Source organism: Carassius gibelio, chromosome B3 (assembly GCF_023724105.1).
Source record: "Carassius gibelio isolate Cgi1373 ecotype wild population from Czech Republic chromosome B3, carGib1.2-hapl.c, whole genome shotgun sequence".
Classification (NCBI taxonomy): domain Eukaryota; kingdom Metazoa; phylum Chordata; class Actinopteri; order Cypriniformes; family Cyprinidae; genus Carassius; species Carassius gibelio.
The window spans coordinates 36,837,467-36,862,188 of record NC_068398.1 but is presented as its reverse complement, the minus strand read 5'-3'; the positions used below and the strand labels follow the sequence as shown (position 1 = coordinate 36,862,188).

At 39.2% G+C, this 24,722-nt stretch overlaps 3 protein-coding genes and 1 long non-coding RNA gene across 7 annotated transcripts in view; 1 reads left to right on the top strand and 3 right to left on the bottom strand.

The window, feature by feature from the left end:
* LOC127953360 (zinc finger protein 883-like) overlaps positions 1–24,722 on the bottom strand; it is a 375,243-nt gene that overhangs the window by 54,812 nt on the left and 295,709 nt on the right. Inside the window, exons 2-3 of one of the 3 annotated variants that reach the window (XM_052552581.1) lie at positions 22,081–23,609; positions 21,819–21,996 (exon numbers count right to left, since the gene is read on the bottom strand). The exons of 1 other annotated variant lie outside the window; for it this stretch is intronic. In XM_052552581.1, the coding sequence (XP_052408541.1) occupies positions 21,955–21,996; positions 22,081–23,609 (1,571 nt within the window). In that variant the 3' untranslated portion in view covers positions 21,819–21,954. Of the gene's footprint in view, positions 1–21,818; positions 23,610–24,722 lie in introns of those variants that run through there. One more of the 3 variants, XM_052552580.1, reaches the window with a different exon arrangement.
* The window catches only part of LOC127953405 (zinc finger protein 501-like), a 213,031-nt gene that overhangs the window by 54,812 nt on the left and 133,497 nt on the right, over positions 1–24,722 (bottom strand). The window lies entirely within an intron of this gene.
* The window catches only part of LOC127953409 (zinc finger protein 501-like), a 212,695-nt gene that overhangs the window by 54,812 nt on the left and 133,161 nt on the right, over positions 1–24,722 (bottom strand). The gene's annotated exons all lie outside the window — the stretch shown is intronic.
* The window catches only part of LOC127953479 (uncharacterized), a 181,083-nt gene continuing 178,426 nt past the window's right edge, over positions 22,066–24,722 (top strand). The window contains exons 1-2 of one of the 2 annotated variants that reach the window (XR_008153230.1): positions 22,070–22,214; positions 22,383–22,466. This is a non-coding gene — a long non-coding RNA (uncharacterized LOC127953479). Of the gene's footprint in view, positions 22,215–22,382; positions 22,467–24,722 lie in introns of both variants that reach the window. The other variant, XR_008153231.1, reaches the window with a different exon arrangement.

Genomic DNA, 24,722 nt, shown 5'->3' with positions numbered 1-24,722 from the left:
AAGTAAACGGGCAAATAGATCAGCAACCTGAGCTGAAAGACTCTTAACAGCCTGATGAGCGGCGGCCAACTCCTGCTCATGTTTGCCAAGCATAGCTCCCTGGATCTCGATCGCCGACCGGACAGGCCTCTCATCTGCTGGATCCATGATGGTTGGATTATTCTGTCACGCTGGTAAATGAAGGATCCAAAAGCAGAGATGACAGGAATAAAATTCTTTAATGAAATTATATATAACAAAGGCAGTCCCTCTTTAAAGCACACAGAACTGGTAAATAGTAACTTGAAAAAATGAAAGACTCCTGTCTCGATGAGTAACAGAACAGGACTCCCTTGTAGCAGACTTGAAGCTCAGGGGTAGATAAGAGAGAGGTAAGCGGGACAGAGAAAGAGTAATATAATAATGAGCTAATAAGATGTGTGTGTGTGTGGGGGGGGGGGGGGGGTAAATGACTGAGAGCATGCGAGAGAGAAAACGGAAGAAAAAACCTGACTCATGACAAATAGAGTAGCTCAATAAATTCTTGTTTCATTTATCAAGAAGTATTGTCTTGTGTGGTGTATTTTAAGATAAAACTTTGCCCAGATCCTGAGCTTCCTAACTTGTAACGTATAAATTATCATTCTGTTTGTATTTTCATTATCAATGAAGTAATAAAATAAGTATATCTTAATAATTATGTTTATAAGTTGCAGAAGTATAAACTAATTAAATTTGGAATCAGTTCAATTAAAGCAGTCTGAATCTTTAGATTTGATTCATCTCAAAATTAATGAGCTAATATTTCCTTACATGTGGTAGAGAATGCGGGCAGGCAAATTTGACCTTAAAATACATATTACCAAAACATTTTGTGTTGTATTTGTTATAGTTTATCCAGAAGAATAGACAGAGAAATAGTTTGTTGTGCCATAGGCACTTTATTATGGCATGCCAGTGTGGATGACTCGAGTTGTTGTTTGAAGCTGAACTACAGTACAGCACTTAATTGTCCTCAGAGACATAATGAGTTGCCCTTAAGCACATAAGAAAGAAGCGAGCGTGTTCCTCCTTTTCCTTTCTTTTAAGATAAAGGCCTTCATAGTTCAATTTGTTTGTGCGTGTTCCACATCAAATTCTTTAAGTTATCTCCCCAGTTTGAGACATTAACCTAGCTAATTAATGTTCTCTTGCCAGTTAATTGACTAGAACTAGTGAACATTGGAACGCAGTGCTCAGACAGAGTGTCTGAATGTTATGTTATGGAAGAATTGTGAAATCTTGATCAAGTAAAATTGTGGTTAAATCATGTTTTTGTCCGTAGACTAAACGTGCTGAATTCCGCCGAGATCTCAATAACGTATATTATTAATTACAGTATATCTGTAAATCAATTTATCTCACTCTATCGAGCTGAGATGATAAAAATCTAAATAGTGCTTTGTGGTTGTTAAAGGGGTCATATAATGCTCATTTTCCCTAAGTTTATAGGATTCTTCAGGGTCTAAATGAAAAGACTGTAACATTGTTTAAAATTTCTCAATGGTAGTGTAAACACAAATTTTTTACCCAGTCAACAGCTCTTTTCAAAACACACTGGTCTGTGGAATTCCCCTTTAATGTTAATGAGCTCTGTCCCTCTCTTCCATCTGTCACGGTTCATGAATTCGCCATCTCTCTCTTGCCTGTGTTTGTGGTGGAGTGGGAGGAGCCGCTGATCACTGGGCTGATCAGCACCTCAATCATGACTGATCAGCACTCCAGCTGCAGAGGATCTTTGCTATTTAGTCTCTATTGCCCCGTTTCCACCGCAGGAAATTTACCCAGGAACTAGGGACTTTGGCCTAGTACTCGGTGCGTTTCCACCGCAGGAAAAAATGCCCCTCAGAAAGTCCCTGCTGGTGAGGTAGTACTTTTTCAAAGTTCCGGGACTTTCGGGGGCGGGACTTGAGCGCTAAACATCCTGATTGGTTGAGTTCACTTAGCATTGGTTGAGTTCAACCACCATTTATTCGGATAATTTTAAAAATATTACTGTTGTTGTGTCATGAAATGTAATTTTAAAAGTATTTCAAGCGAGAATGTAGTTGTTTAAAACTCAAATCTGTGGTTTATTTATAAAGACAGCGCCTATTTAAAAATGTGTTTCGCCGTTCTCGGAGACATGAGCTCCACGTGATCAGCGGGAGCTCAGTGATCATCTATCCGCCGAGAAGCAGCCTCACCTCGGCTAAACCTTCTGATATGTGCCGCTGGCTCTGATGTCTCTTTAGTGGTTAAACATAACATATAATTCGTTTTGGGGTAAATCTAACAGGTTATCTTTGGTCTGTATTCAATTTATTTGTATGTTAAAATGAAAATAAAAAGGCAAATTTATATAATATTTAGCTTCATTGTAATGACTGTATATACGCATTTCCCTGAACTAAGTACATTTCTGCAGCTGTTATTATGTTTAAATGAAAACGAAAGCAGGCATTGGTATGAATGTAGTTGTTTAAAACTAAAATCTGTGGTTTATTTATAAAGACAGGTCCTATTTAAAAATGTGTTGTTTCGCCGATTTTGGAGACGGACGGCTACACGTGATCAGCGGGAGCTCAGTGATCATCTATCCACCGAGAAGCAGCCTCACCTCGGCTAGACCTTCTGATATGTGCAGCTGGCTCTGATGTCTCTTTAGTGGTTAAACAAAATCTAATTCGTTTTGGGTAAATCTAACAGGTTATCTTTGGTCTGTATTCAATTTATCTATATGTTAAAATGAAAATAAAAAAGGCAAATCTATATAATATTTTGTTTCATTGTAATGGTTATATATAAACACATATCCCTGAACTAAGTACATTTCTGCAGCTGTTATTATGCTTAAATGAAAACAAAAGGAGGCAGTGGTATTTGATATCCTATTTCGTTTTATTGTAAATATACAGAAAGGAAAATTGCAGTAGCCAAGAAGAGCTGACTGAAGTTATGAAGTACGCTGCTGTTTGCAGTATTACTGGACTTCATCATCGTGGACATCACACTCCCTAGTCGAATGCACAAAGTCCGCACTACCGGAGGAGGCACGTCCAAAATCTGCGTACTTTGTATTGAGAAACGCGCGCTGTTCAGGCCAATTTTCCAAACAAGTTTCTTTTAGCCCCTTGAGGTTAGCAGTGGAGTCATTCCCGATGCACATGTCCATAAAGCACGCACAGAGATGCGGTTTCAACAAAAAAATCCCATGGTTTATTAATCACAATCTCCGGTTTACTTTCCAAACAAGGTTACAACAAAAAAAACTTATAACAACTTAAAAGCTGTACCATTTGCATGTGATCGAAGAAACTGTTGCTGTCCACCCTCTAACTCCATTTTCTCAAACAATGCTGCTTCCCTATTAACACCTGTGTGCCCTAATGGCACATAAGGGAGGAGGAGCAAATCCATTCACATGACAAGTTAGTGCAAAATATGAAAAAGTTTCCTCATATTTAAATCATAATGTTTAAATCATATATTTAAGCACAAAATAAATTAGAGTTAATCAAAAATTGAGATATGGCTCCTACATCCTGGCCCCTAATTGTTATTGCCAATGGCAGAACAATTATCATATGCAAAATATACAATGGAGCCAAAACACATAACTGGATACAATCTTGCCATATGTTCAATATATCAAAGCAAGTGTCTTTTCATATTGCATTCTGTTCATCAATATCAGTACATCGTCATAACTATCAATACAATCACCTTGAATCCCCACACAGCCTAAGTCCTACAATGTACACTCCCCATAACATAGGGAAACAAATAATTCACTGGGTGCAAATGTGGTGCAAAATTGAAAAGTCTATGTATGTGCAGATTTTGAGTGTATATGTGGTGTAAAGATGAAAGGTCCATGTATGCAAGAATATGTACTGGTGTGTGAGCACGCCATGGTATGTGCAGGTTTGTCAGGATATGTGTGAAAGCGTGCTTATCAAACAGAACATAAAAGGCTGACATTGCAATGTCGGTCTCTTAATCTGAAGGTTCAGCTTCTAGAATTAAGCAGAGCTTCGTGATTGGTCTTTGGAGCGTGGTGGTTTTAGTTTTCACCAAAACACTGCGGACGAGTCCTTCAGTCCCTGGCAGGGTCTTTACCACACGACCCAAAGGCCATGAGTTTCTTGGTGCTGTATTGTCTATGATGACTACTACGTCATTAACCTTGAAGTTTCTCTTGGTATTAGTCCACTTCTGACGTTGCTGCATCAAAGAGAGATAATCAGTGGTCCATCTTTTCCAGAAAATATCTGCGAGGTATTGCACTTGTTTCCATCTCTTCCTAATATACAAGTCATCCTTACTGAAAACTCCAGGTGGAAAAAGAGGTTTAGACTTCAACTGCAGAAGGTGATTTGGCGTCAGGGGTTCAAGGTCATTTGGGTCACTTGACACAGTTGTGATGGGACGGTCATTGAGAATGCATTCAACTTCACACAGAACTGTTTGTAACATATCATCGTCCAGTGTTTGTTGTTTAAGCACTGAAAGCAGTGTTTTTTTTTTACCAGCTTGATTAGTCTCTCAGGATCCTTCTTGAATCTTTTAGTGAGGTTTAACGTGCGCTGAGCTGCCATTTCATAATTGTTTGGTAAGGTTGCATCTGTATCACGAAAGGGTAGCGGCAAGTGGTAGTGCCCTTTTTTGAGCTCTACTGAAGAGGTTACTATGCTCATGAATGTTTTGTCTTCAACTGACATTTCTCTTTTCTCCTCATAATCCTTTTCAGGAAAGTCGTAATTGTACTGCCTAATAAGCAGATTCTCAAGTTTCTCAATAGAGATGCGATTAACGGTCACTGACATTGATCCATTTTCATTCCTAGGTGAACAAGAATTAAGTGGACCATTAACCACCCATCCTAGCACAGTCTTGAGCACATATGGTCCGTTTCCTTGGCTGTTCACTATTTGCCGCGGTTCCATAGCTTTTGGAACATTAATCCCAATCAAGATTTCAATGTCAGCATTGATTCGTTCCAATTTGACGACTTCCCTGAGATAGGACCATTTTTCAAGATCATGGTGGGTACACAGATTCTCTTTTGACACAGGAATCTTAGGTTGAGTATACACTTTAGGAAGATCTATGTATACATTTCCATTTAAACTGCCTACTTCTAGTCCTGTGAGCTCAAAACTCTTAACAGGTCTTTCCTGCCCCATTGTTCGCAGAAGAATTTCAGTTCTGCGTCCTCTGACATTCAGCTGATTCATAAGATTCTCAGTGCAGAACGTTGCTGAACTGCCTGGATCAAGAAAGGCATAGGTTTTAATAGTCTTACTGCCTTTGGCAACTTTAATTTGAACTGGTACGATAGATAGTGCATATTCCCTACTGGCCCCTGTTACCTGATCCGCTGATACCAAGGCACTATTGACTGGTATTTCTTTTATTTCTGTACAGGTTGGTGATGACTGCAGCTTCGAATTCTCATTGTCAATATGGAGCAATGTAGGATGCTTCCGCTGACATATTTGGCAAACTAGTCTCTTATTACAATCTTTGCTCATGTGAGCCTTTTTTAAGCATCCGAAACAGTGACCATTCCTTTTAAGGTATTCAACCTGTTTGGCCTGTGATTCTGATTTTAATGCTGTGCAGTCAGTTAGTGCATGTTTACCTTGGCAAAAACTGCATGAGGTCGAAACAGCGGCATGGGTGTTAGTTTTCGGTTGCGCTTTAGATGCCTCTTTGATTGTCTGTTCATCCGCTCGTGTCACTGAAGTAACAAAGCTACTGCCCCTTCTTGGCATTCTCCAGGTGGTTGTTTTGGGTTTTGAAATAGTAGCTTTAACTGGAGTAGGATCTCTGATATCTCCAAAGACTGGATGAAGTAAAATATCAGTCTGAGTTTCCATGAACTCTACAAGATGTCTAAATCCAATACGAGTATTCTTTCTTTGTAATAGCTCATAAGTTACAGTTCGCCACCTTTCACGGAGCTTGAATGGGAGTTTAGATACAACCAATTTCAAATTTGATGCTACGTTCAATTCATCCATATATTCTAGATCTTGCATAACATTGCAACATTCCCTAAGGTACAGAGCATAGGCTTGAAGTGATTTTCCATCATCAGCTTTAATAGCAGTCCAATTCAGCACCTTTTCCACATAGGCATTTGCAATTTTAATTTCATCACCAAAATGTTTCTTTAAGAGCTTCTGAGCCTCAGTGTATCCTCTGTGAGGGTCCATGTGGAGACAACTATGAACAAGATCTCTCGCTCAGCCAGCAGTGAACTGTTCAAGAAAGTAGAGTCTGTCCTGACTACTGCTCGTCTTTTCCTCAATCAGATATTTAAAGGCATGAATAAAAGACTGATAAGACAGTGGATCTCCATCAAAAACAGGCACCTCTCGCTTAGGCAATAGAGAAAGATTTTGCTGTCTAATCATAAGATCGGTAATTTCCTTTTGCTTCTGAATCATTAAGCTTAAATTCTTATGTGAATCATTACTGGTCTCTGATCCTATGCTAGATGAACTACTTGCAGCTCGAGGGTTACTTTGCAACATTTCATTTCAATTTTCGATTTTATAATGGCTTCTTCCATCTGTAAAGCTTGTATATCAGGCAGAGTTTTTGCACGTGCCTCCAAAGAAGCCTTCTCAGCAGCAGCTATTTTAGCTGCAGAAGAAGCTTTAGTTGATGTTGACCTCTTAGACACACCAGACACGTTAGAAATGCTGTCCTTTGGTTCGACTGATGTTTGTATACTTTGCTCCTTTTTCCATATTGCCACTTCCTTAATAAAGTAATCAAAATTGAGCATTCTAGGCTCATACCAATCAGCATGATCATCTTCCTTTTCTTCTCCTACTAAAAGTTCTTGCACTGCCTTATGCACGTTTTGGAAGTCACTGATAAAAAGTAATAATGTCGCCATGAAATCATCTACATGTTCAACATTTCCACCCTCAACCAAAAGAGCTTTAATTTCATTCATTTTCCTTGAGCACACTCCTAATTTGCCTCTTCGCGATGCAATGCGTGATTTTAAAAGCTTTTCGGCCTCAGCGGCTGTCTTAACATCCTCATCAGCCATTTTATGAACAATCAACTAGCTGTTTCTCCTAACGTTTTGAAACTCACATTATACACGTTTGACAATTATTTTTCCCTGTTGTTCAGGTTAGATACCCATTTATGCACTTATGTTTACTCAAACAATTATATGAGCTTGAATTCAATTACTAGTTGTTTGTTTGTATTGAATCTTGTACTCACAGCTCTTACATCCATTCATCAAATCACATCCTTCCACTTCAACAGCAACTCTTCCAAGTTTCGTGAGGAGTCAATCCATCGTGCAGTCCTTTGAATTTCATCAATCTTTTGTGCAAGTTTCTTTGCATATTTGTTCAGGCCAATTTTCCAAACAAGTTTATTTTAGCCCCTTGAGGTTAGCAGTGGAGTCATTCCCGATGCACATGTCCATAAAGCACGCACAGAGATGCGGTTTCAACAAAAAAATCCCATGGTTTATTAATCACAATCTCCGGTTTACTTTCCAAACAAGGTTACAACAAAAAAAACTTATAACAACTTAAAAGCTGTACCATTTGCATGTGATCGAAGAAACTGTTGCTCTCCACCCTCTAACTCCATTTTCTCAAACAATGCTGCTTCCCTATTAACACCTGTGTGCCCTAATGGCACATAAGGGAGGAGGAGCAAATCCATTCACATGACAAGTTAGTGCAAAATATGAAAAAGTTTCCTCATATTTAAATCATAATGTTTAAATCATATGTTTAAGCACAAAATAAATTAGATTTAATCAAAAATTGAGATATGGCTCCTACACGCGCAAACCTACGTCACCACATTTGCCTAATCTTCCCGGTACTTTACACCGCGGTGGAAACGCAGAAGGCAACAGGTCTGGGGGAGAAAGTTCCTGGTAAAAAAAGTTCCTGGTACAAATGTTCCGGGTAATTTCAGTGGAAAAGCGGCCAAATAACCAATAACCAAACAATCCAAGGTTTTTATATAGCACAGTCGCTAAATTAACAAATTACCAGACGCCACCTGATTCAAATATTCCATCAACGTTTAATAGTAATGACTTTATGAAATTCTTCACTGATAAAATGGATAACATTAGAAATACAATAGCGAATGTAGATTCTACAGCGTCTAAAACTTCAGTTTCCATTCAAGGTGGCGGTTATTAAGCCTCTTATTAAGAAACCAAAACTAGATCCTAGTGAACTGGCAAATTATCGGCCAGTTTCAAATCTTCCATTTATGTCTAAGATTTTAGAAAAAGTTGTTTTTGCTCAATTGAGCTCCTTCCTGCAAAGTTATCTGTATGAAGAATTTCAGTCAGGTTTCAGGCCTCACCATAGCACAGAAACTGCACTTGTTAAAATTACAAATCACCTGCTTTTTGCGTCAGATCAAGGCTGCATCTCTTATTGCTAGTTTTACTTGATCTTAGTGCTGCGTTCGACACCATTGATCATGACATATTCATAGATCGATTACAAAACTATACAGGTATTCAAGGGCAGGCTCTAAGATGGTTTAGATCGTACCTGTCCAGTCGCTCCCATTTTGTTTATTTAAATGGGGAGTCATCTCATTTATCACAAGTAAAATATGGAGTGCCACAAGGATTCATCCTAGGTCACCTTCTATTTTCAGTATACATGTTACCCCATGGTAATAGTATTAGCAAAAAAGCGGAATTAGCTTCCACTGTTATGCTGACGATACTCAGCTATATATCTCAACGAGACCTGATTCAAATTCTTAATTCATCTAAACTAACAGAGTGTTAAAAATGTAAAAGATTGGATGACCAATAATTTTCTACTATTAAATTCGGATAAGACAGAGATATTAATTATTGGACCAAAAAACAGTACACAGAATCTTGTAGATTACAATTTGCAACTAGACGGATGTACTGTTACTTCCTCTACAGTCAAAAATCGGGGTGTTATATTGGACAGCAACTTGTCTTTTTAAAATCATATTTCCCATGTTACAAAAACGGCATTCTTTCATCTTAGAAACATTGCCAAGCTACGAAACATGTTATCTGTTTCTGATGCAGAAAAGCTAGTTCATGCATTCATGACCTCTAGACTGGACTATTGTAATGCACTTCTAGGTTATTGTCCTGCTTCTTCAATAAACAAGCTAGAGGTGGTCCAAAATGCAGCAGCTAAAGTCCTTACCAGGTCAAGAAAATATAATCATATTACCCCAATTTTACAGTCTCTGCACTGGCTACCTATTAAGTTCCGTATCAGTTACAAATGATCATTACTTCCCTATAAGGCCCTAAATGGTTTAGCTCCTGCTTACCCAACTAGCCTTATCCCACGTTACAATCCATAATTTCCGGGGTTCAGACACACGCTCTCTGTTTAAATCTAGATTAAAAACGCATCTCTTTCGCCAAGCATTCAAATAATGTATCTCTTAAATTGTGAGTGTTGTTGCATCTGATCAAATGTGCATTCTTATACTTTAGCTTGGCTTAAACTAATTAATTTTACTTTGTTGGAACAGCAGCTATGCTAATGATGTCTATATTTGTTTCTATGTTTTGCCACGGGATTTACATCCAACTAGGATTTACACAAGCCCCAGTCTGGATCCAGAACACCTGAGGAGATGATGCTGACCCCTCTGAGGACCTCAGATGATGCTTACCATGAATCAACAAACAGAACTAACAAATATTGCTACAAGTGTGACTGCATCATATAATAATTGCTGTTAATAATGTTCATCATCTGACTGACTACATCTTGTATACATTTTTCCGAAAAATCCTGTCATACGTGCACAAACTGACAGTCACCACTTATACTAAATATTGCAGGAACGTAAATTTCTGTAAAGTTGCTTTGTAACGATTTGTATTGTAAAAAGCGCTATACAAATAAACTTGAATGGAATTCACTCACCTCACAGGATTTAACCTTATTTAACAGCCGCTTGCACCACCTGCTGGTGAGCGACTGACAGCAGATGGAGATCATGCCTCTGTGCTCTACTGCTATTCCTGCAGCTCCCGGATGTGAAAGGGCAAATTATCTGCCGAATTTTAACCATTGAATTTGTGGAACCGAATTTGGAAAATGAAATAAAATTGACCGAAATTTGCCTGTCGATTTTTAATTATGAAAAGGTTTGTGAAATATTTTTAATTGAAATATTTATAGCTTAGACGAACAACACTGTGAAGTTCAGGACCTAAACATGCAAGCCCTGGAAATACAAGGCATTAAATTGCAAGTGCTGTTAATGCAATGCATTATTTTTTCAGTTAGTGCTATTCAGCATGCTTTTTTGTTTCACATAAAAGACATATGTCATTATTTTACTTCTATAGAATTTCTATCACTCCACTTAAGAACACCATTTCTGTTAATGCCCTTAGCGGTCAGGAACTCCCTGCCATAACCTTTTCTACCAAGTCTCTTATACTCATCACATCTGGCAATCACTCAGAATCTACACAATTTCTCCTTTGGACTCATCCCTGGCTCCTATTGTCCTCGGTCACCCTTGGCTGGTTCAGCATAATCCTAGGGTTGACTGGGGACACAATTCTGTTTCATCATGGAGTACTCAATGTTATGAGTCTTGTCTTTTGTTTCTGCCTGTCCGTCTGTGTTTTGTTCTGTTTTGCAGGAGGAGGCGGTGAATTTATCTAACATGCCCCCAGAGTACCTCGTCCTGAAGGAAGTGTTCAGTAAGTCCCATGCTGCTTCTCTTCCTCTGCATCGTCCTTATGACTGTGCTATAGATTTACTCCCAGGTAAGTCTCCGCCTAAGGGCAAGCTTTACTCACTTTCTGCTCCTTAAAAGAAGGCCATGGAGAAATATATTTCTGATTCTCTAGCCATCCTTCTACTTCTCCTGCAGGGGCGGGATTTTTATTTTTTTGGGGAAGGATGGTCAGTCTTTACAAAATTGGATTTACATAACGCCTATCATTTGGTTCACATCAGGAGGGGGGATGAGTGGAAAACCACATTTAATAACCCCAGAGGCAATTTTGAATACTTGGTTATGCCCTTTTGGCTATCCAACTCCCCAGCAGTTTTCCAGGCACTCATCAATAACGTGTTGAGAGACATGGTAGATGGGTTCATATATGTCTACCTAGATGACATATTGATTTTCTTCTTAGTCTCTCCAGGAACACGGTCAACACGTCAGACGAGTGCTTCAGAGGTTGCTAGAGAATGGGCTTTTTGTCAAGGCGGAGAAATGCGCTTTTCATTCACAGTCGATTCCTTTCCTAGGTTACATGGTCTCTTCTGAGGGAGTGTGTATGGATCCTGACAAGGTTAAGGCTATGGTAGATTGGCCAAGTCCAGATTCCCGTAAGGCCCTACAGAGGTTTCTGGGGCGTTTCATTCAGAACTTCAGCCAACTAACCGCGCCTCTGACCACCTTGACCTCCCCCAGAACGATGTTCAAGTGGACCGATACAGCCTAGGCTGTATTAGTCAACCTCAAAAGCCGATTCGTGTTGGCTCCCATCTTAGTCTTCCCTAACGTCAGTTCATGGTGGAGGTCAACGCATCAGAGGTGGGGGTAGGTGCAGTTCTATCCCAACATTCATCCTCAGATGACAAGATGCACCTTTGTGCATTGTTGTTGGCCGTCAAGTTGGCAGTGGAGGAGTGGCGTCATTGGTTAGAAGGGTCGGGTGTACCTTTTATCATTTGGACCGATCATAAGAACCTTGAATATATTAGATCTGCCAAAAGACTCAACTCCAGGCAGGCTGGATGGGCCCTTTTTGTCTGACATTTTGACTTTTCTCTCTCTTACCCACTGGGTCCAAGAACATCAAACCCAATACTTAATCTCGCACTTGATCCATCTGAATGCCCCGTTACTCCCGAGTGTATTTTGCCCGACAAGACAAGACATCTAACCGACATCCTTATGGATTACTTAATCCGCTGCCTATCCCTTCGAGACCCTGGTCCCACATTGCGCTAGATTTTGTCACCACCCTCTAATGGCATGACGGTTGTTTTAACAATTGTGGACCAGTTTTCGAAGGCTGCATATTTTATTCCTTTGCCCAAATTACCTTCAGCCAAGGAGACTGCGGTGACTGTTGTAGACCACGTCTTTCGTTTATATGGCCTCCCGATAGATGTGGGCTCTGACAGGGGTCCCAATTTGTGTCCAAATTTTGGAAAGAGTTCTGTAAATTATTAGGAGTTACAGTCAGCCTGTCTTGGGGTTTACCATCCCCAGAGCAATGGTCAAACAGAGTGAGCCAACCAAGATTTGGAGAGAGTGTTGCAATGTTTGGTGTCCAATAATCCTTCATCCTGGAGCCAACAACTTTCTATGGTTGAGTACACACAACTCGTTACCAGTGTCATCCACGGGCCTCTCTTCATTCGAGTGTAGTCTAGGGTACCAGCCACCAATTTTTCCGAGTCTGGATTCCAAAGTCGTGATCCCCTCTGCTCACGCCTTCATCCAGAGGTGTCACTGCCCAAGAGACTCTGCTCCAGGTGGGGGTGAGCAGTACATTTACATTTATTCATTTAGCCGACGCTTTTATCCAAAGCAACTTACAATTGCTATATATGTCAGAGGTTGCACGCCTCTGGAGCAACTAGGGGTTAAGTGTCTTGCTCAGGGACACATTTGTCTCACAGTGGATTTGAACCCGGGTCTCTCACACCAAAGGCATGTATCTTATCCACTGCCCCAACACCACCCCAAGTAAGGCCAATTGCCAAAGGTCAAAACCTCCTGTATACATCTTGGGTCAAAAACTCTGGCTTTCTACCAAGAAAATTCTGCTCTGCTCCGTGTCTAATAAGTTAGCTGCCAAATTTATTAGCCCCGTTTACTGTCACCAAGATCATTAGCCCAGTCCTCCTCAAACTTCCTCCGGCGTACAGGAGAATTCACTCTGCCTTTCATGTCTCTAAATTGAAACCTGTTTTTCGTTCCTCACCTTAATCCGCCGGCCCTGGTTCCCTCACCCCTGTGACTCGTAGACGGGGAACCTCCTTATTCTGTTAATCGTATTCTGGACTCGAGACTGAGGGGACACAGATTCCAGTACCTGATGTACTGGGAAGGTTACGGTCCGGAGGAGAGAAATTGGGTTCCTGCTAGGGACATTTTGGATAACTCCCTTATTGATGATTACAATCAACAGGTATGCTCGACTGGGAGCGCCAGGAGGCACTCTTAAGGGGAGGGGTACTGTCACGGTTCATGAATTCGCCGTCTCTCTCTTGTCTGTGTTTGTGTTGGACAGGCGCGCAGATGGCACTAGGGACGGGGGGGACATGACCCCCCCAGATTCATAGTAACCAGATCCGTCCCCCTCACTTTCTCAATGAAAGGTTCTATTGGTAAACAGAGGATTAATATGAGTTTCCGCGATGTACATTAGACCCGGCCCGCCGCTCCTTTAAACGTGTACTAACTAAAACAATTTTTGAAACACGCTTTTGACCGCTGTGTCTTATCGAGTCCCAAAACAAACTTGTAAGCCAATCAGCGGTAAGGGGGCGTGTCTTGTCCTGATAGCGAGAAGAGAGCGCTCAATTTGAGTGCACAGGAGGACGCATATTACATTACATTTACATTTAGTCAGTTAGCTGACGCTTTTATTGAGAGAGCTGGCGGATAAAAAAGAGGGTTTACAATCAAGCAGGAGGTAGGACCCGTGTAAATATCGGAGTAGCTTTCCAGCGGTGGAGAAACTCAAGGATTGGAAGGGCTCGAATCGAACGCCAAGGTTTCTTTTTGACAGGTGACTAACGTTAACGATTTTGCGTTGTTTCACACAAATTATCCATGTTGGCTTTTTATATTGAATATTGTGTGTAATCTTCGCTTGTTTCCGCGATCGTTGTTGCCATGGTTGCATATGTACGTGTGGGGTGAAGATTTCAAAATAGGGGCAATGCATGGTGACCGAGAGAGCTCAACTTCACAAAACACATTCAAATAGAAAAAGCACCAGCAAATTAAAAAAAAATATAATATCTTCATCAGTTTGACAGCACACATGCTGCAAATGCTCAACACAATGAAAATATAAAAACAAGCTACAAATGCTCACAACACAAACAAATACAGAAACGCTCTGTAAATGTTACCCCAACAAAAAGAAAATTTAAACAAGGTTGTTGTTTTTTTTGAGTATTGATTACCATTTGTATGACCATATTTGTGCAAATACCATGGTTAAACTATGGTTATAGTAGTAAATCCATGGTTAATTTGTTAATGATTACAGTAATAATTTTTTGTTTGCTTTTTTATATAATAAATGTATTTATTCATTAATTCATTTCAATAGTAAAATCACAGGCTATGGTTAGTTTTTGTAAGGTAAGCCAGCTTACATAACCTTTCACAGTTACAGAAAATGTGTATTTAGTCAGCTTATTAGGCTAATGATAACCATAAAAAAGCTAAGGAATCGTATGACCAGGATTGTTAAAATAAACAAAAGATATTTTTCAGAGCAAACATTTATAAATTATGTCCCAGCCACATTTGCACTTTACGGTTCCCTTAAATATTTCCGATGTGGTCTGTGTTTTTGCAGCACATTTCTTTATTTGTTTGTATTGTGAGTATTTGCAGCACCTGTTGTCAAACTGATTAAGATGTTTTCATAATTTACAGGTATTTTTGTCATTTGCACCATGTTTATCTCTCTCGGCCACTGTAGCAGGTCCTGTTGGGGTATGGGTGTGTTTGTTTTGGTGCTAAAGAATGGGGTCAGGGCAGATGCAGGCTGAAGCACAATAATAGTCTAACTGTTACTTTACCCACATTCTAACTACACACAGTTCTGTTATCAATAAACACACATGACGATGGTGCTTCCACTGACGTTTCTTTTATCTGTGTGTGTATTGCTATGACTCTTGACCCCGGGGTCCTACGAGGAGCTGGTAGCTGCCTCAATTGTGCCTGTAGCGGTAACCATAGTGATCATATACAGGTGCATCTCAAAAAATTTGAATGTAATGGAAAAGTTCTTTATTTTTTGTAATTTTAATTCAAATAAGCAAACGTTCTTATACTCTAGATTCACAGACTGAACATATTTCTGACTGAAATATTTCAATAGTTTTTTTTTAATTTAATTCTGATGGGGACTTACAGCGTAGCAAAATGAAAAGTAGGAAACTTTTAAAGAAAAAGAAAAATTTAAATCCAAAGTATGTTCAATTATGCACTCGCTGGGACCACTGAGCAACAGTCCAGTTCTTTTTCTCCTTACCCCAGGTGAGATGCTTCAGACATTATTCTCTGGTTCAGGAGTGGCTTGGTTCTAGGAATGTTACAACTGTAGCTCTTTCCCTGAAGACGGCTGAGTGTGGTGGCTCTTGATGCACTGACTTCCGCTTCAGTCCACTCCTTGTGACACTCCCAAGTTCAGCTTTTCATCTTAATCTTCCCAAGGCTATGGTCATGCCTGTTGCTTGTGCACCTTTTTCTACCACACCTTTTACTTCCAGTCAACTTTCTATTAATATATTTTGATACAGCAGTCTGTGAACAGCAGCCCTTTCAGCAATGACCTTCTGAGGCTGAACGTCTTCTGGACAACTGTCAAGTCAATCGTCTTTACCATAATTGTGGTTGCATGTTCTAAACTAGCCCAGGAGGTACACTGTATTTATACTCAAAATTTACCAAACTAATCAACCTCAAAATAGAATATAAAAATTTTTGAGATACTGAATTTGTTTATTTTCTTAAGATGTAAGTCGTAACAATGAGATATTAAAACAAAATATTTGTGAAATATTTCAGATTGTGTGCAATTAATCTAGAATATAAGAAAATGTGCTTTTTTTAATTGTTACAAAAATAAAGACCTTGTCTATGACTGAGCTGATGATTTTTCTGGACTGAAAAAATTTGGCTGCTGGACAGCTTGGTCCCCCCCAGTTAAAAAATCCCATCTGCGCCCCTGGTCTTGAAGGAGTTCCCCGAGAGATGCTTAGCACTTGTTGGCCCTTTTGCCTTCTGTCTGCGGTCCAGCTCACCCCTAAACCATCTCGATTGCGTTCAGGTCCGGTGACTGTGGAGACCAGGTCATCTGGCGCAGCACCCCATCACTCTCATTCTTGGTCAAATAGCACTTGATGCCCTTCAGTGTGACTCTATGATTTTCATAGTCAGGAAAATAAAGAAAACTCTTTGAATGAGAAGGTGTGTTCAAACTTTTGATCTGTACTGTATATATAATAGATGATATATATATAATATATATAATTTCTGTCCCCCTCACTTCTGAAAAGATGGCTACGCCCCTGCACTGAAGCATTAGAGACAGGACCAGCTGGATGATAACAAGCCTCATGAGACAAGACGCAAGTCAGAGCAACAGTCAAAAAGAACTAGCCAAGATCACCAGCTCCTTAAGCCACACACTCATCACCACCCACAAGCTGTGCGCAATGATCAAGGAGGAACATATAGTTTGTTGTAAACAACCCCTACATACACTCCTCCACAGCACTACTAGGACCAAACCCTAGTGGAGAGGAGTTGCTCAACACATGCAACACATCGGTCACTGTTGGACAGTGTTTTTTCTTTGCTTCCTGCTGGCCTTGCTGCTTCTAATAGTAGCTCCGTGTATTTTTATCTTACAATAACTCTCTGTTGTTTAGTGATAAAATATAACTTTATTCCCACCATATTTCTCATATTATTGATCAATCTTATCAGATTACTTATTTTAAATCTGTGAGGGCAGTGCACCTCAGCCCCTGCAGCGGGGAAACTGGGTGACAGTGAGGCGACATAGTCGCGGGTCAAAACACCGCTCTTCTGTTCTGATCAAAACATCCAACAGGTTCTCCCCACTCAGTGATGCACCCAATGAGAAGCCTGATGAAAGTGCTCTAGTTAATAATAATAATAATAATAATACATTTTATTTAAAGGCGCCTTCCTCGGTATTCAAGGACACCATCCAGGAATACATAAAACATAAGTCAGAAAAAAAAACATATACAGAGATATCATTGACTTGATTGCAAATGAATGCACAGACACTATTTAAACTTAACAGAGATGACATCACTTCAACGGTGAACTGCCTATAACTGTCATTTTGCATTATTGACGCACTGTTTTCCTAATGAATGTTCAATCAATTCAAGTTTATTTGTATAACGCTTTTTACAATACAAATCATTACAAAGCAACTTTACAAAAAATTATGTTTCTACAATATTTAGTAATAGCTGATAAGTGGTGATTGTCATGCTGTGTTCACACCAAACGCGAATAGAGCGTCTGGCGCGAATGATTTCAATGCTTGAAGTCAATGCAAAGGTGCATTTATGCGCGTCTTGAGGTCTCGCGGTGCGAATGAGGCGTTTGGCGCAGCGCGGAAGACGCGAATTCGCCTCATTCGCTCATCTAGTTCGCGAATTGTGCTTTTGTGCATTTATGTGTTTGACACGAATTCGCGTCTGCCGCCCGAGTTTAAAATTTTTAACTTTGGCGTCAATTTGCACCACGTTAACCAATCAGGAGCCTGCCCAGGAGTCACTCATTCAACATGGAGGAATGACTGATGTTGTCAGTGAGCAGTCAACCGGAGCTTTATGACACAAGTATCACACACAAGTTCATATTTCAGGAATAAAAAGGACATTGCTTGGAAGAGTGTGTTGTAATACACATTTAACTTTTGAGTCACGTATACATTTATCGACCCACGGCCTTCCCGCTTTTTTTACAACTAATTTCCCCCTACAGCTACTTTTCACTAACAAGATAATGTGTTTATTCAGAGGATGTGTGCAGGAAAAAGTGGAAAAGACCCGAGTGCTCGATCAACATCAGCCATCTTGCAAACAGGCAACCACTAGCACTTGCCCATCCCACAAGAAGCGGATTTCGCCTCAGACGCGCGTCAATTTCGCAAAGTAGGCGCGAATTTGACGCTCTATTCGCGTTCGGTGTGAACACAGCATCAGTTTGTGCACGTATGACAGTATTTTTTCAGCCAGACGATGAACATTATTAATATTATTAATAATTATTATATGATGCAGTCACACTTTTAGCAATATTTGTTAGTTCTATTTATTGATTCAGGGATAGCATCATCTGGGGTCCTCTGAGGGTCAGCATCATCTCTTCTCAGGTGTTCTGGATCCAGACAAGAGCTTGTGTAAATCCTAGTTACCATGGGATGTAAATCCCGTGGCAAAACATAGAAACAAATAGAGACATCATTAGCATAGCTGCTGATCCAACAAAGTAAAATTAATTAGTTTAACCCAAGCTAAAGAATAAAATGCGCATTTGTGTGTCAGAACCCTGAACATTATCAGGAAGGCTGTTCCAGAGTTTGGGAGCCAAATGTGAAAATACTTTACCTCCTTTAGTGGACTTTGCTATCCTACGAACTACCAAAAGTCTGGCATTTTGTGACCTTAGGGAGCGTGATGGATTGTAACGTGGTATAAGGCTAGTTAGGTACGTAGGAGCTAAACCATTTAGGGCCTTACAGGGAAGTAATGATCATTTGTAACTGATACGGAACTTAATAGGTATCCAGTGCAGAGACTGTAAAATTGGGGTAATATGATCATATTTTCTTGACCTGGCTACTGCATTTTGGACTACCTGTAGCTTGTTTATTGAAGAAGCAAGGCTACCACCTATGCCGTGTTTCCACCTAAATTACCCGGAACATTTGTACCAGGAACTTTTTTTCCCAGGAACTTTTTTCCCCCCAGACCTGTTTCTTTCTGCGTTTCCACTGCGGTGTAAAGTACCGGAAAGATTAGGCAAATAGACTGGTGACGTAGGTCTGCGGGCATTTCTCAATACAAAGTACGCTGATTTAGGAATTGCATTCTCGGTAGTTCAGACTTTGCGCATTCGACTAGGGAGTGTAATGTCCGCGACGCCGCAAATCCAGCAGCATACTTGATAATATCAGTCAGCTCGCTTTGGCTACTGCAATTTTCCTCTCTGTATATTTACAATAAAACTAAATAGGTTATCAAATACCACTGCCTCCTTTTGTTTTCATTTTCCCATAATAACAGCTGCAGAAATGTACTTAGTTATAGATATGTGTATATATACAGCCTTTACAATGAAACGAAATATTATATACATTTGCCTTCTTTATATTCATCTTAACATATAGGTAAGTTGAATACAGACCAAAGATAACCTGTTAGATTTACCAAAAACGAATTATATTTTATGTTTAACCACTAAAGAGACATCAGAGCCAGCGGCACATATCAGAAGGTCTAGCCGAGGTGAGGCTGCTTCTCTGCGGATAGATGATCACTGAGCTCCTGCTGGTCGCGTGGAGCTGACCGTTTTTGAGATCGGCGAAACACATTTTTAAATAGGCGCTGTCTTTATAAATAAACCACAGATTTGAGTTTTAAACAACTACATTCTTGCCTGAAATACTTTTAAAATTACATTTCATAACACAATTACAGTAATATTTAAAAAATGTTGATCCGAATAAATGGTGGTTGAACTCAACCAATGCTGCGTGAACTCAAACAATCAGAATGTTTAGCGCCAAAGTCCCGCCCCCGAAAGTTCCGGAACTTTGAAAAAGTACCACCTCGCCAGCAGGGACTTTCTGAGTGGCATTTTTTTTACCCGTAACTTTATTTAGTTCCTGGTTCCTGCGGTGGAAACACACCGAGTACCAGGCCAAAGTCCCCAGTTCCTGGGTAAAGTTCTTGCGGTGGAAACGCGGCACTAGAAGTGCATTACAATAGTCCAGTCTAGAGGTCATAAATGCATGAACTAGCTTTTCTGCATCAGAAACAGATAACATGTTTCGTAGCTTGGGAATGTTTCTAAGATGGAAGGATGCAGTTTTTGTAACATGGGAAATATGATTTACAAAAGACAAGTTGCTGTCTAATATAACTAATACATAACAGTACAACACTGAATTTTGTTCAGTATCCACTTTCGCCGCTTTGTACCGCCAGTCTGAGAAGCGGGTCTGTGACCAGCGCTGTAATGGCAAATGGCTGATTGCCTGCGCTGGATTACCTCGACCCCCTAATTTCCGTCTCCAGTTGTAAAATTGTGTGTTTAAGGTGTATTGATTATGTGCTTTTGTGCTGCGGTGTTTTACCTGTTCTCACACTGCTCCCAAAGGAGCATAGTGTGGGTGTTGTTTTTATTCTCCTCTCTTTTCTAATGTTATGATGTATCACTTTTCCCCTGTACTATTATACTTCATTGCCTTGTACCCACGTGCAATGACAATGAAGTTTGAATCTAATCTAATCTAATAAAAATATGCATAATGAATCTACATTTTCCCCTTACTTCAAATGAAATCTTAGTTTGTGGCTCATTATTAGCCCATTATTTTTAATAACAAAACATGCTAAAACAGTACGATGACAAATTCTCTCTTATTTAACTTTGAACTTTTATTAACAATATAAGGAAAATGTTTTATTTGCATTGTAACACACAAAAAAAGTATTTGGATTTCCCCTTTCTTTAAAATTATAGTAGTATGTGGTTCATTATTAGCCTATTAATTAAAACACAAGCCATAAAATGTACAGTACAATGGTACAAATTCCCATTGGCATTTAAACATTTGAATTTTATTAACAAAAACTAATAAGATGGATATTGTAACCAAAATAAACTTTTAAAACAAATGCTTAGTTTGTGGTTCAATGTTTTTATTTATTTTAAATGGAAACAGCAACAATAATGAAAAACTCACTTAGCCTATATTAAAGAAAGAAATTAAACTTTTTAACAAAACTTGTGCTTTTGGATCAGTATCTCGCATCAGTCTCATCATGCAACAAACTAATCCTTGTTAAAGCCTAAATAGAAGCTCTGCATACGCTTGCACCTGTTAATTGTTTATGTTAAATAGTTTATTTTTTGCTTTTGTGCAATAGATAAATAATTTGTTTTAGATTTTTTATGTTTAGATTATTCTTTTTTTATTTTCCTGCATCCTGCACACACACACACACACGAGTCTTGTCCCGCGCCGCTCTCTGTTGCATCAGGTCTCGCGGGAGCAAGTCAGTAATCCACTGGCACTTGACTTCACAGTGCGTGAGCTACATCCTCTTTACGATCTCTAGATTATAAACACTGCATTCTGTCAGCAATGTAACGCAGCAGTTATTTATTAGACTTAACTGTAACAGACAGTAACAGTTGGTCTTACCTGAAGAATACAAAGCATTTTTTGATTTAATTTGTATCATTTATCTGTTATATTTATCTATGTTTGTAATTTGCCTATTTTCTTAGCTGATTTATTCACCTACAAAATCACCCCAATCATTATTTTTTTCCCCAAATAGAGCAGTTCAAGTCATCTGTTTATTTTTTTTCCATAACACAATATACATCGCAAAGACAAATTATCACGATGCGAGCTGTCTTCCAACACCGTGCAGCTCTACTAGTAAGTTTAATCAAGCTAATAGGCTCCGTAGCTTCTGCAGCATGTACACAAACATGTAGTTCTCCATTGTTGTTGGTGTTACATGACGTAGCGGTGTGTGACAATATTAGAGAAGTGGGGTGATGACATCGTTTCACAAAATATATAGATTGGCAGAACACAAAGACCCAAAGGTGTCATTTTCAGATTATTCACTCTGGGACCCAAAGAAATAGTGAATTCATTCTCCCAAAATGCTGGATACATCTGGACGAAAGCATATATCAAAACAAAATATTTACATAAACATCTAAATGCGTCTCCGCGTGTATGGGGCAATACTTTGATTGTTTTTTGTTTGACTGTGTATAACAGATGACATAAAGGAACACTTCCCACGTACATTGCGTTGATGTCCTTTCTCTCCAGGGTGAATCCTCTCATGTCTTTTCAGACTTGATGCACCACTGAATCTCGTTACATTGTGAACACTAGTAAGATTTCTCTCCAGTGTGAATCCTCTCATGTGTTTTGAGAATTTCTGAACGACTGAAACTCCTGTCACAGTGTGAACACTTGTAAGGTTTCTCTCCAGTGTGGATCCTCTCATGTTTTTTCAGACTTGATGACACACTGAATCTCTTGTCACATTGTGAACACTTGTAAGGTTTCTCTCCAGTGTGAATCCTCTCATGTGTTATCAGATTTGATGACACACTAAATCTCTTGTCACAGTGTGAACACTTGTAAGGTTTCTCTCCAGTGTGGATCCTCTCATGTGTTTTCAGATTTGATGACACACTGAATCTCTTGTCACAGTGTGAACACTTGTAAGGTTTCTCTCCAGTGTGAATCATCTCATGTGTTTTCAGCTCTATTGACTGACTGAATCTCTTGTCACAGTGTGAACACTTGTAAGGTTTCTCTCCAGTGTGAATCCTCTCATGTGTTATCAGACTTGATGACACACTGAATCTCTTGTCACAGTGTGAACACTTGTAAGGTTTCTCTCCAGTGTGGATCCTCTCATGTGTTATCAAATTTGATGACACACTGAATCTCTTGTCACAGTGTGAACACTTGTAAGGTTTCTCTCCAGTGTGAATCCTCTCATGTGTTTTCAGAGTTGATGAATTACTGAATCTCTTGTCACAGTGTGAACACTTATAAGGTTTCTCTCCAGTGTGGATCATCTCATGCGTTTTCCGATATGCTCGATGAATGAATCTCTTGTTACAGTGTGAACACTTATAAGGTTTCTCTCCAGTGTGCATCATCTCATGCGTTTTCCTATCTGCTCGACGAATGAATCTCTCGTCACAGTGTGAACACTTGTAAGGTTTCTCTCCAGTGTGGATCCTCTCATGTTTTTTGAGATTTAGTGAACGACTGAATCTCTTGTCACAGTGTGAACACTTGTAAGGTTTCTCTCCAGTGTGGATCCTCTCATGTGTTTTCAGATTTGATGACACATTGAATCTCTTGTCACAGCGTGAACACTTATAAGGTTTCTCTCCAGTGTGCATCATCTCATGCGTTTTCCTATCTGCTCGACGAATTAATCTCTCGTCACAGTGTGAACACTTGTAAGGTTTCTCTCCAGTGTGGATCCTCTCATGTTTTTTGAGATTTAGTGAACGACTGAATCTCTTGTCACAGCGTGAACACTTGTAAGGTTTCTCTCCAGTGTGGATCCTCTCATGTGTTTTCAGATTTGATGACACATTGAATCTCTTGTCACAGCGTGAACACTTGTAAGGTTTCTCTCCAGTGTGAATCCTCTCATGTGTTTTCAGATTTCCTGAATGATTGAATCTCTTGTCACAGTGTAAACACTTATAAAGTTTCTCTCCAATGTGAATCCTCTCGTGTAGTTTTAAACTGCTCACTGAACTAAAAGTCTTTTCACACTCAAAGCACACGTACTCTCTCACATCAGTATGTATTTTCTGATGTTCTTTTAAACTTTGTACATGCAAAAAACTCTTACCACACAAATGACATGAATGTGGTTTCTTCTTTGCATGAACTTTCAAGTGTTTCTTCAGAAGTGAATCCCATAAAAACATTTTATCGCATTGATCACATGCGTTCTGATTCTCTTGAGGACTTGATTCTTCATTTTCCTCTTTTTCTTCAATGAACTCTGAAATAAAGGTAAAATGACTTATTTTTGGTAATTTTGCTAATTTAACTGGGTGAAATTTTTTAAACATCATTTTGGATCAATTTGACCCAAGGGTTTTTGAGCTGTATAAAACAAGACATATAAATTTTACTAGGGATGCGACGCTGGCAGATTTGTACCAATTTACCACCATCACAACCCTAGTAAAATTAATATATGTATATATTTTATATACATATATACATTTATATACATATATACAGTAGGTAGACAACCAGAATGGGTAATACCGCTATGTGTACAGGGCCACGGCGTTAACTGCAAGTCAGTCGCATGTTAAAACCATTCACGAAACTACCGCCAGGTGGCACAAAGGGATGAATTGCAAAGTTAATGTAATTGTAAAATGAGATAAAAGTAAAACAACAATAACATTATGATATAACGTTGTAACATCTTAAAATTATTATTTATTTTTTTACAGTGAGTTAATTTCAAAACGTAGGATAGTCTTGTGCTACAGTCTACTCATCAAAAATTAAAAACCTTTACACAATGGATCTAATGGGTGTTATTGTTATTAAACATTCATTAAATATGATCACTGATCATAATCTAGATGTGCTCTGTTTGAGAGAAACCTGGCTAAAACCTGATAATTACATTATTTTAAATGAGTCCTCCCCCCAAGATTACTGTTATAAACATGAGCCGCGTCTGAAAGGCAAAGGGGAAGTGTTGCTTCAATTTATAACAAAGTTTTTAGGATTTCTCAGAGGGCAGGCTTCAAGTATAACCTGTTTGAAGTAATGGTGCTTTACATTTTTCCAGAGAAACAAATGTTAATGATACATCCCCTGTGATGTTTGTATCTGATTTAGTTCTGGCTGCAGATAAAGTTTTAATAGTTGGTGATTTTAATATCCCTGTTGATAATGAAAAAGATGCATTGGGATCAGCATTTATAGACATTCTGAACTCTATTGGGGTTAGACAACATGTCTCGGGACCTACTCATTGTTGAAATCATACTCTAGATTTAATATTGTCACATGGAATTGATGTTGATGATTTTGAATTTATGCAGACAAGTGATGAGATCTCAGATCATTATTTAGATTTGTGCAAACA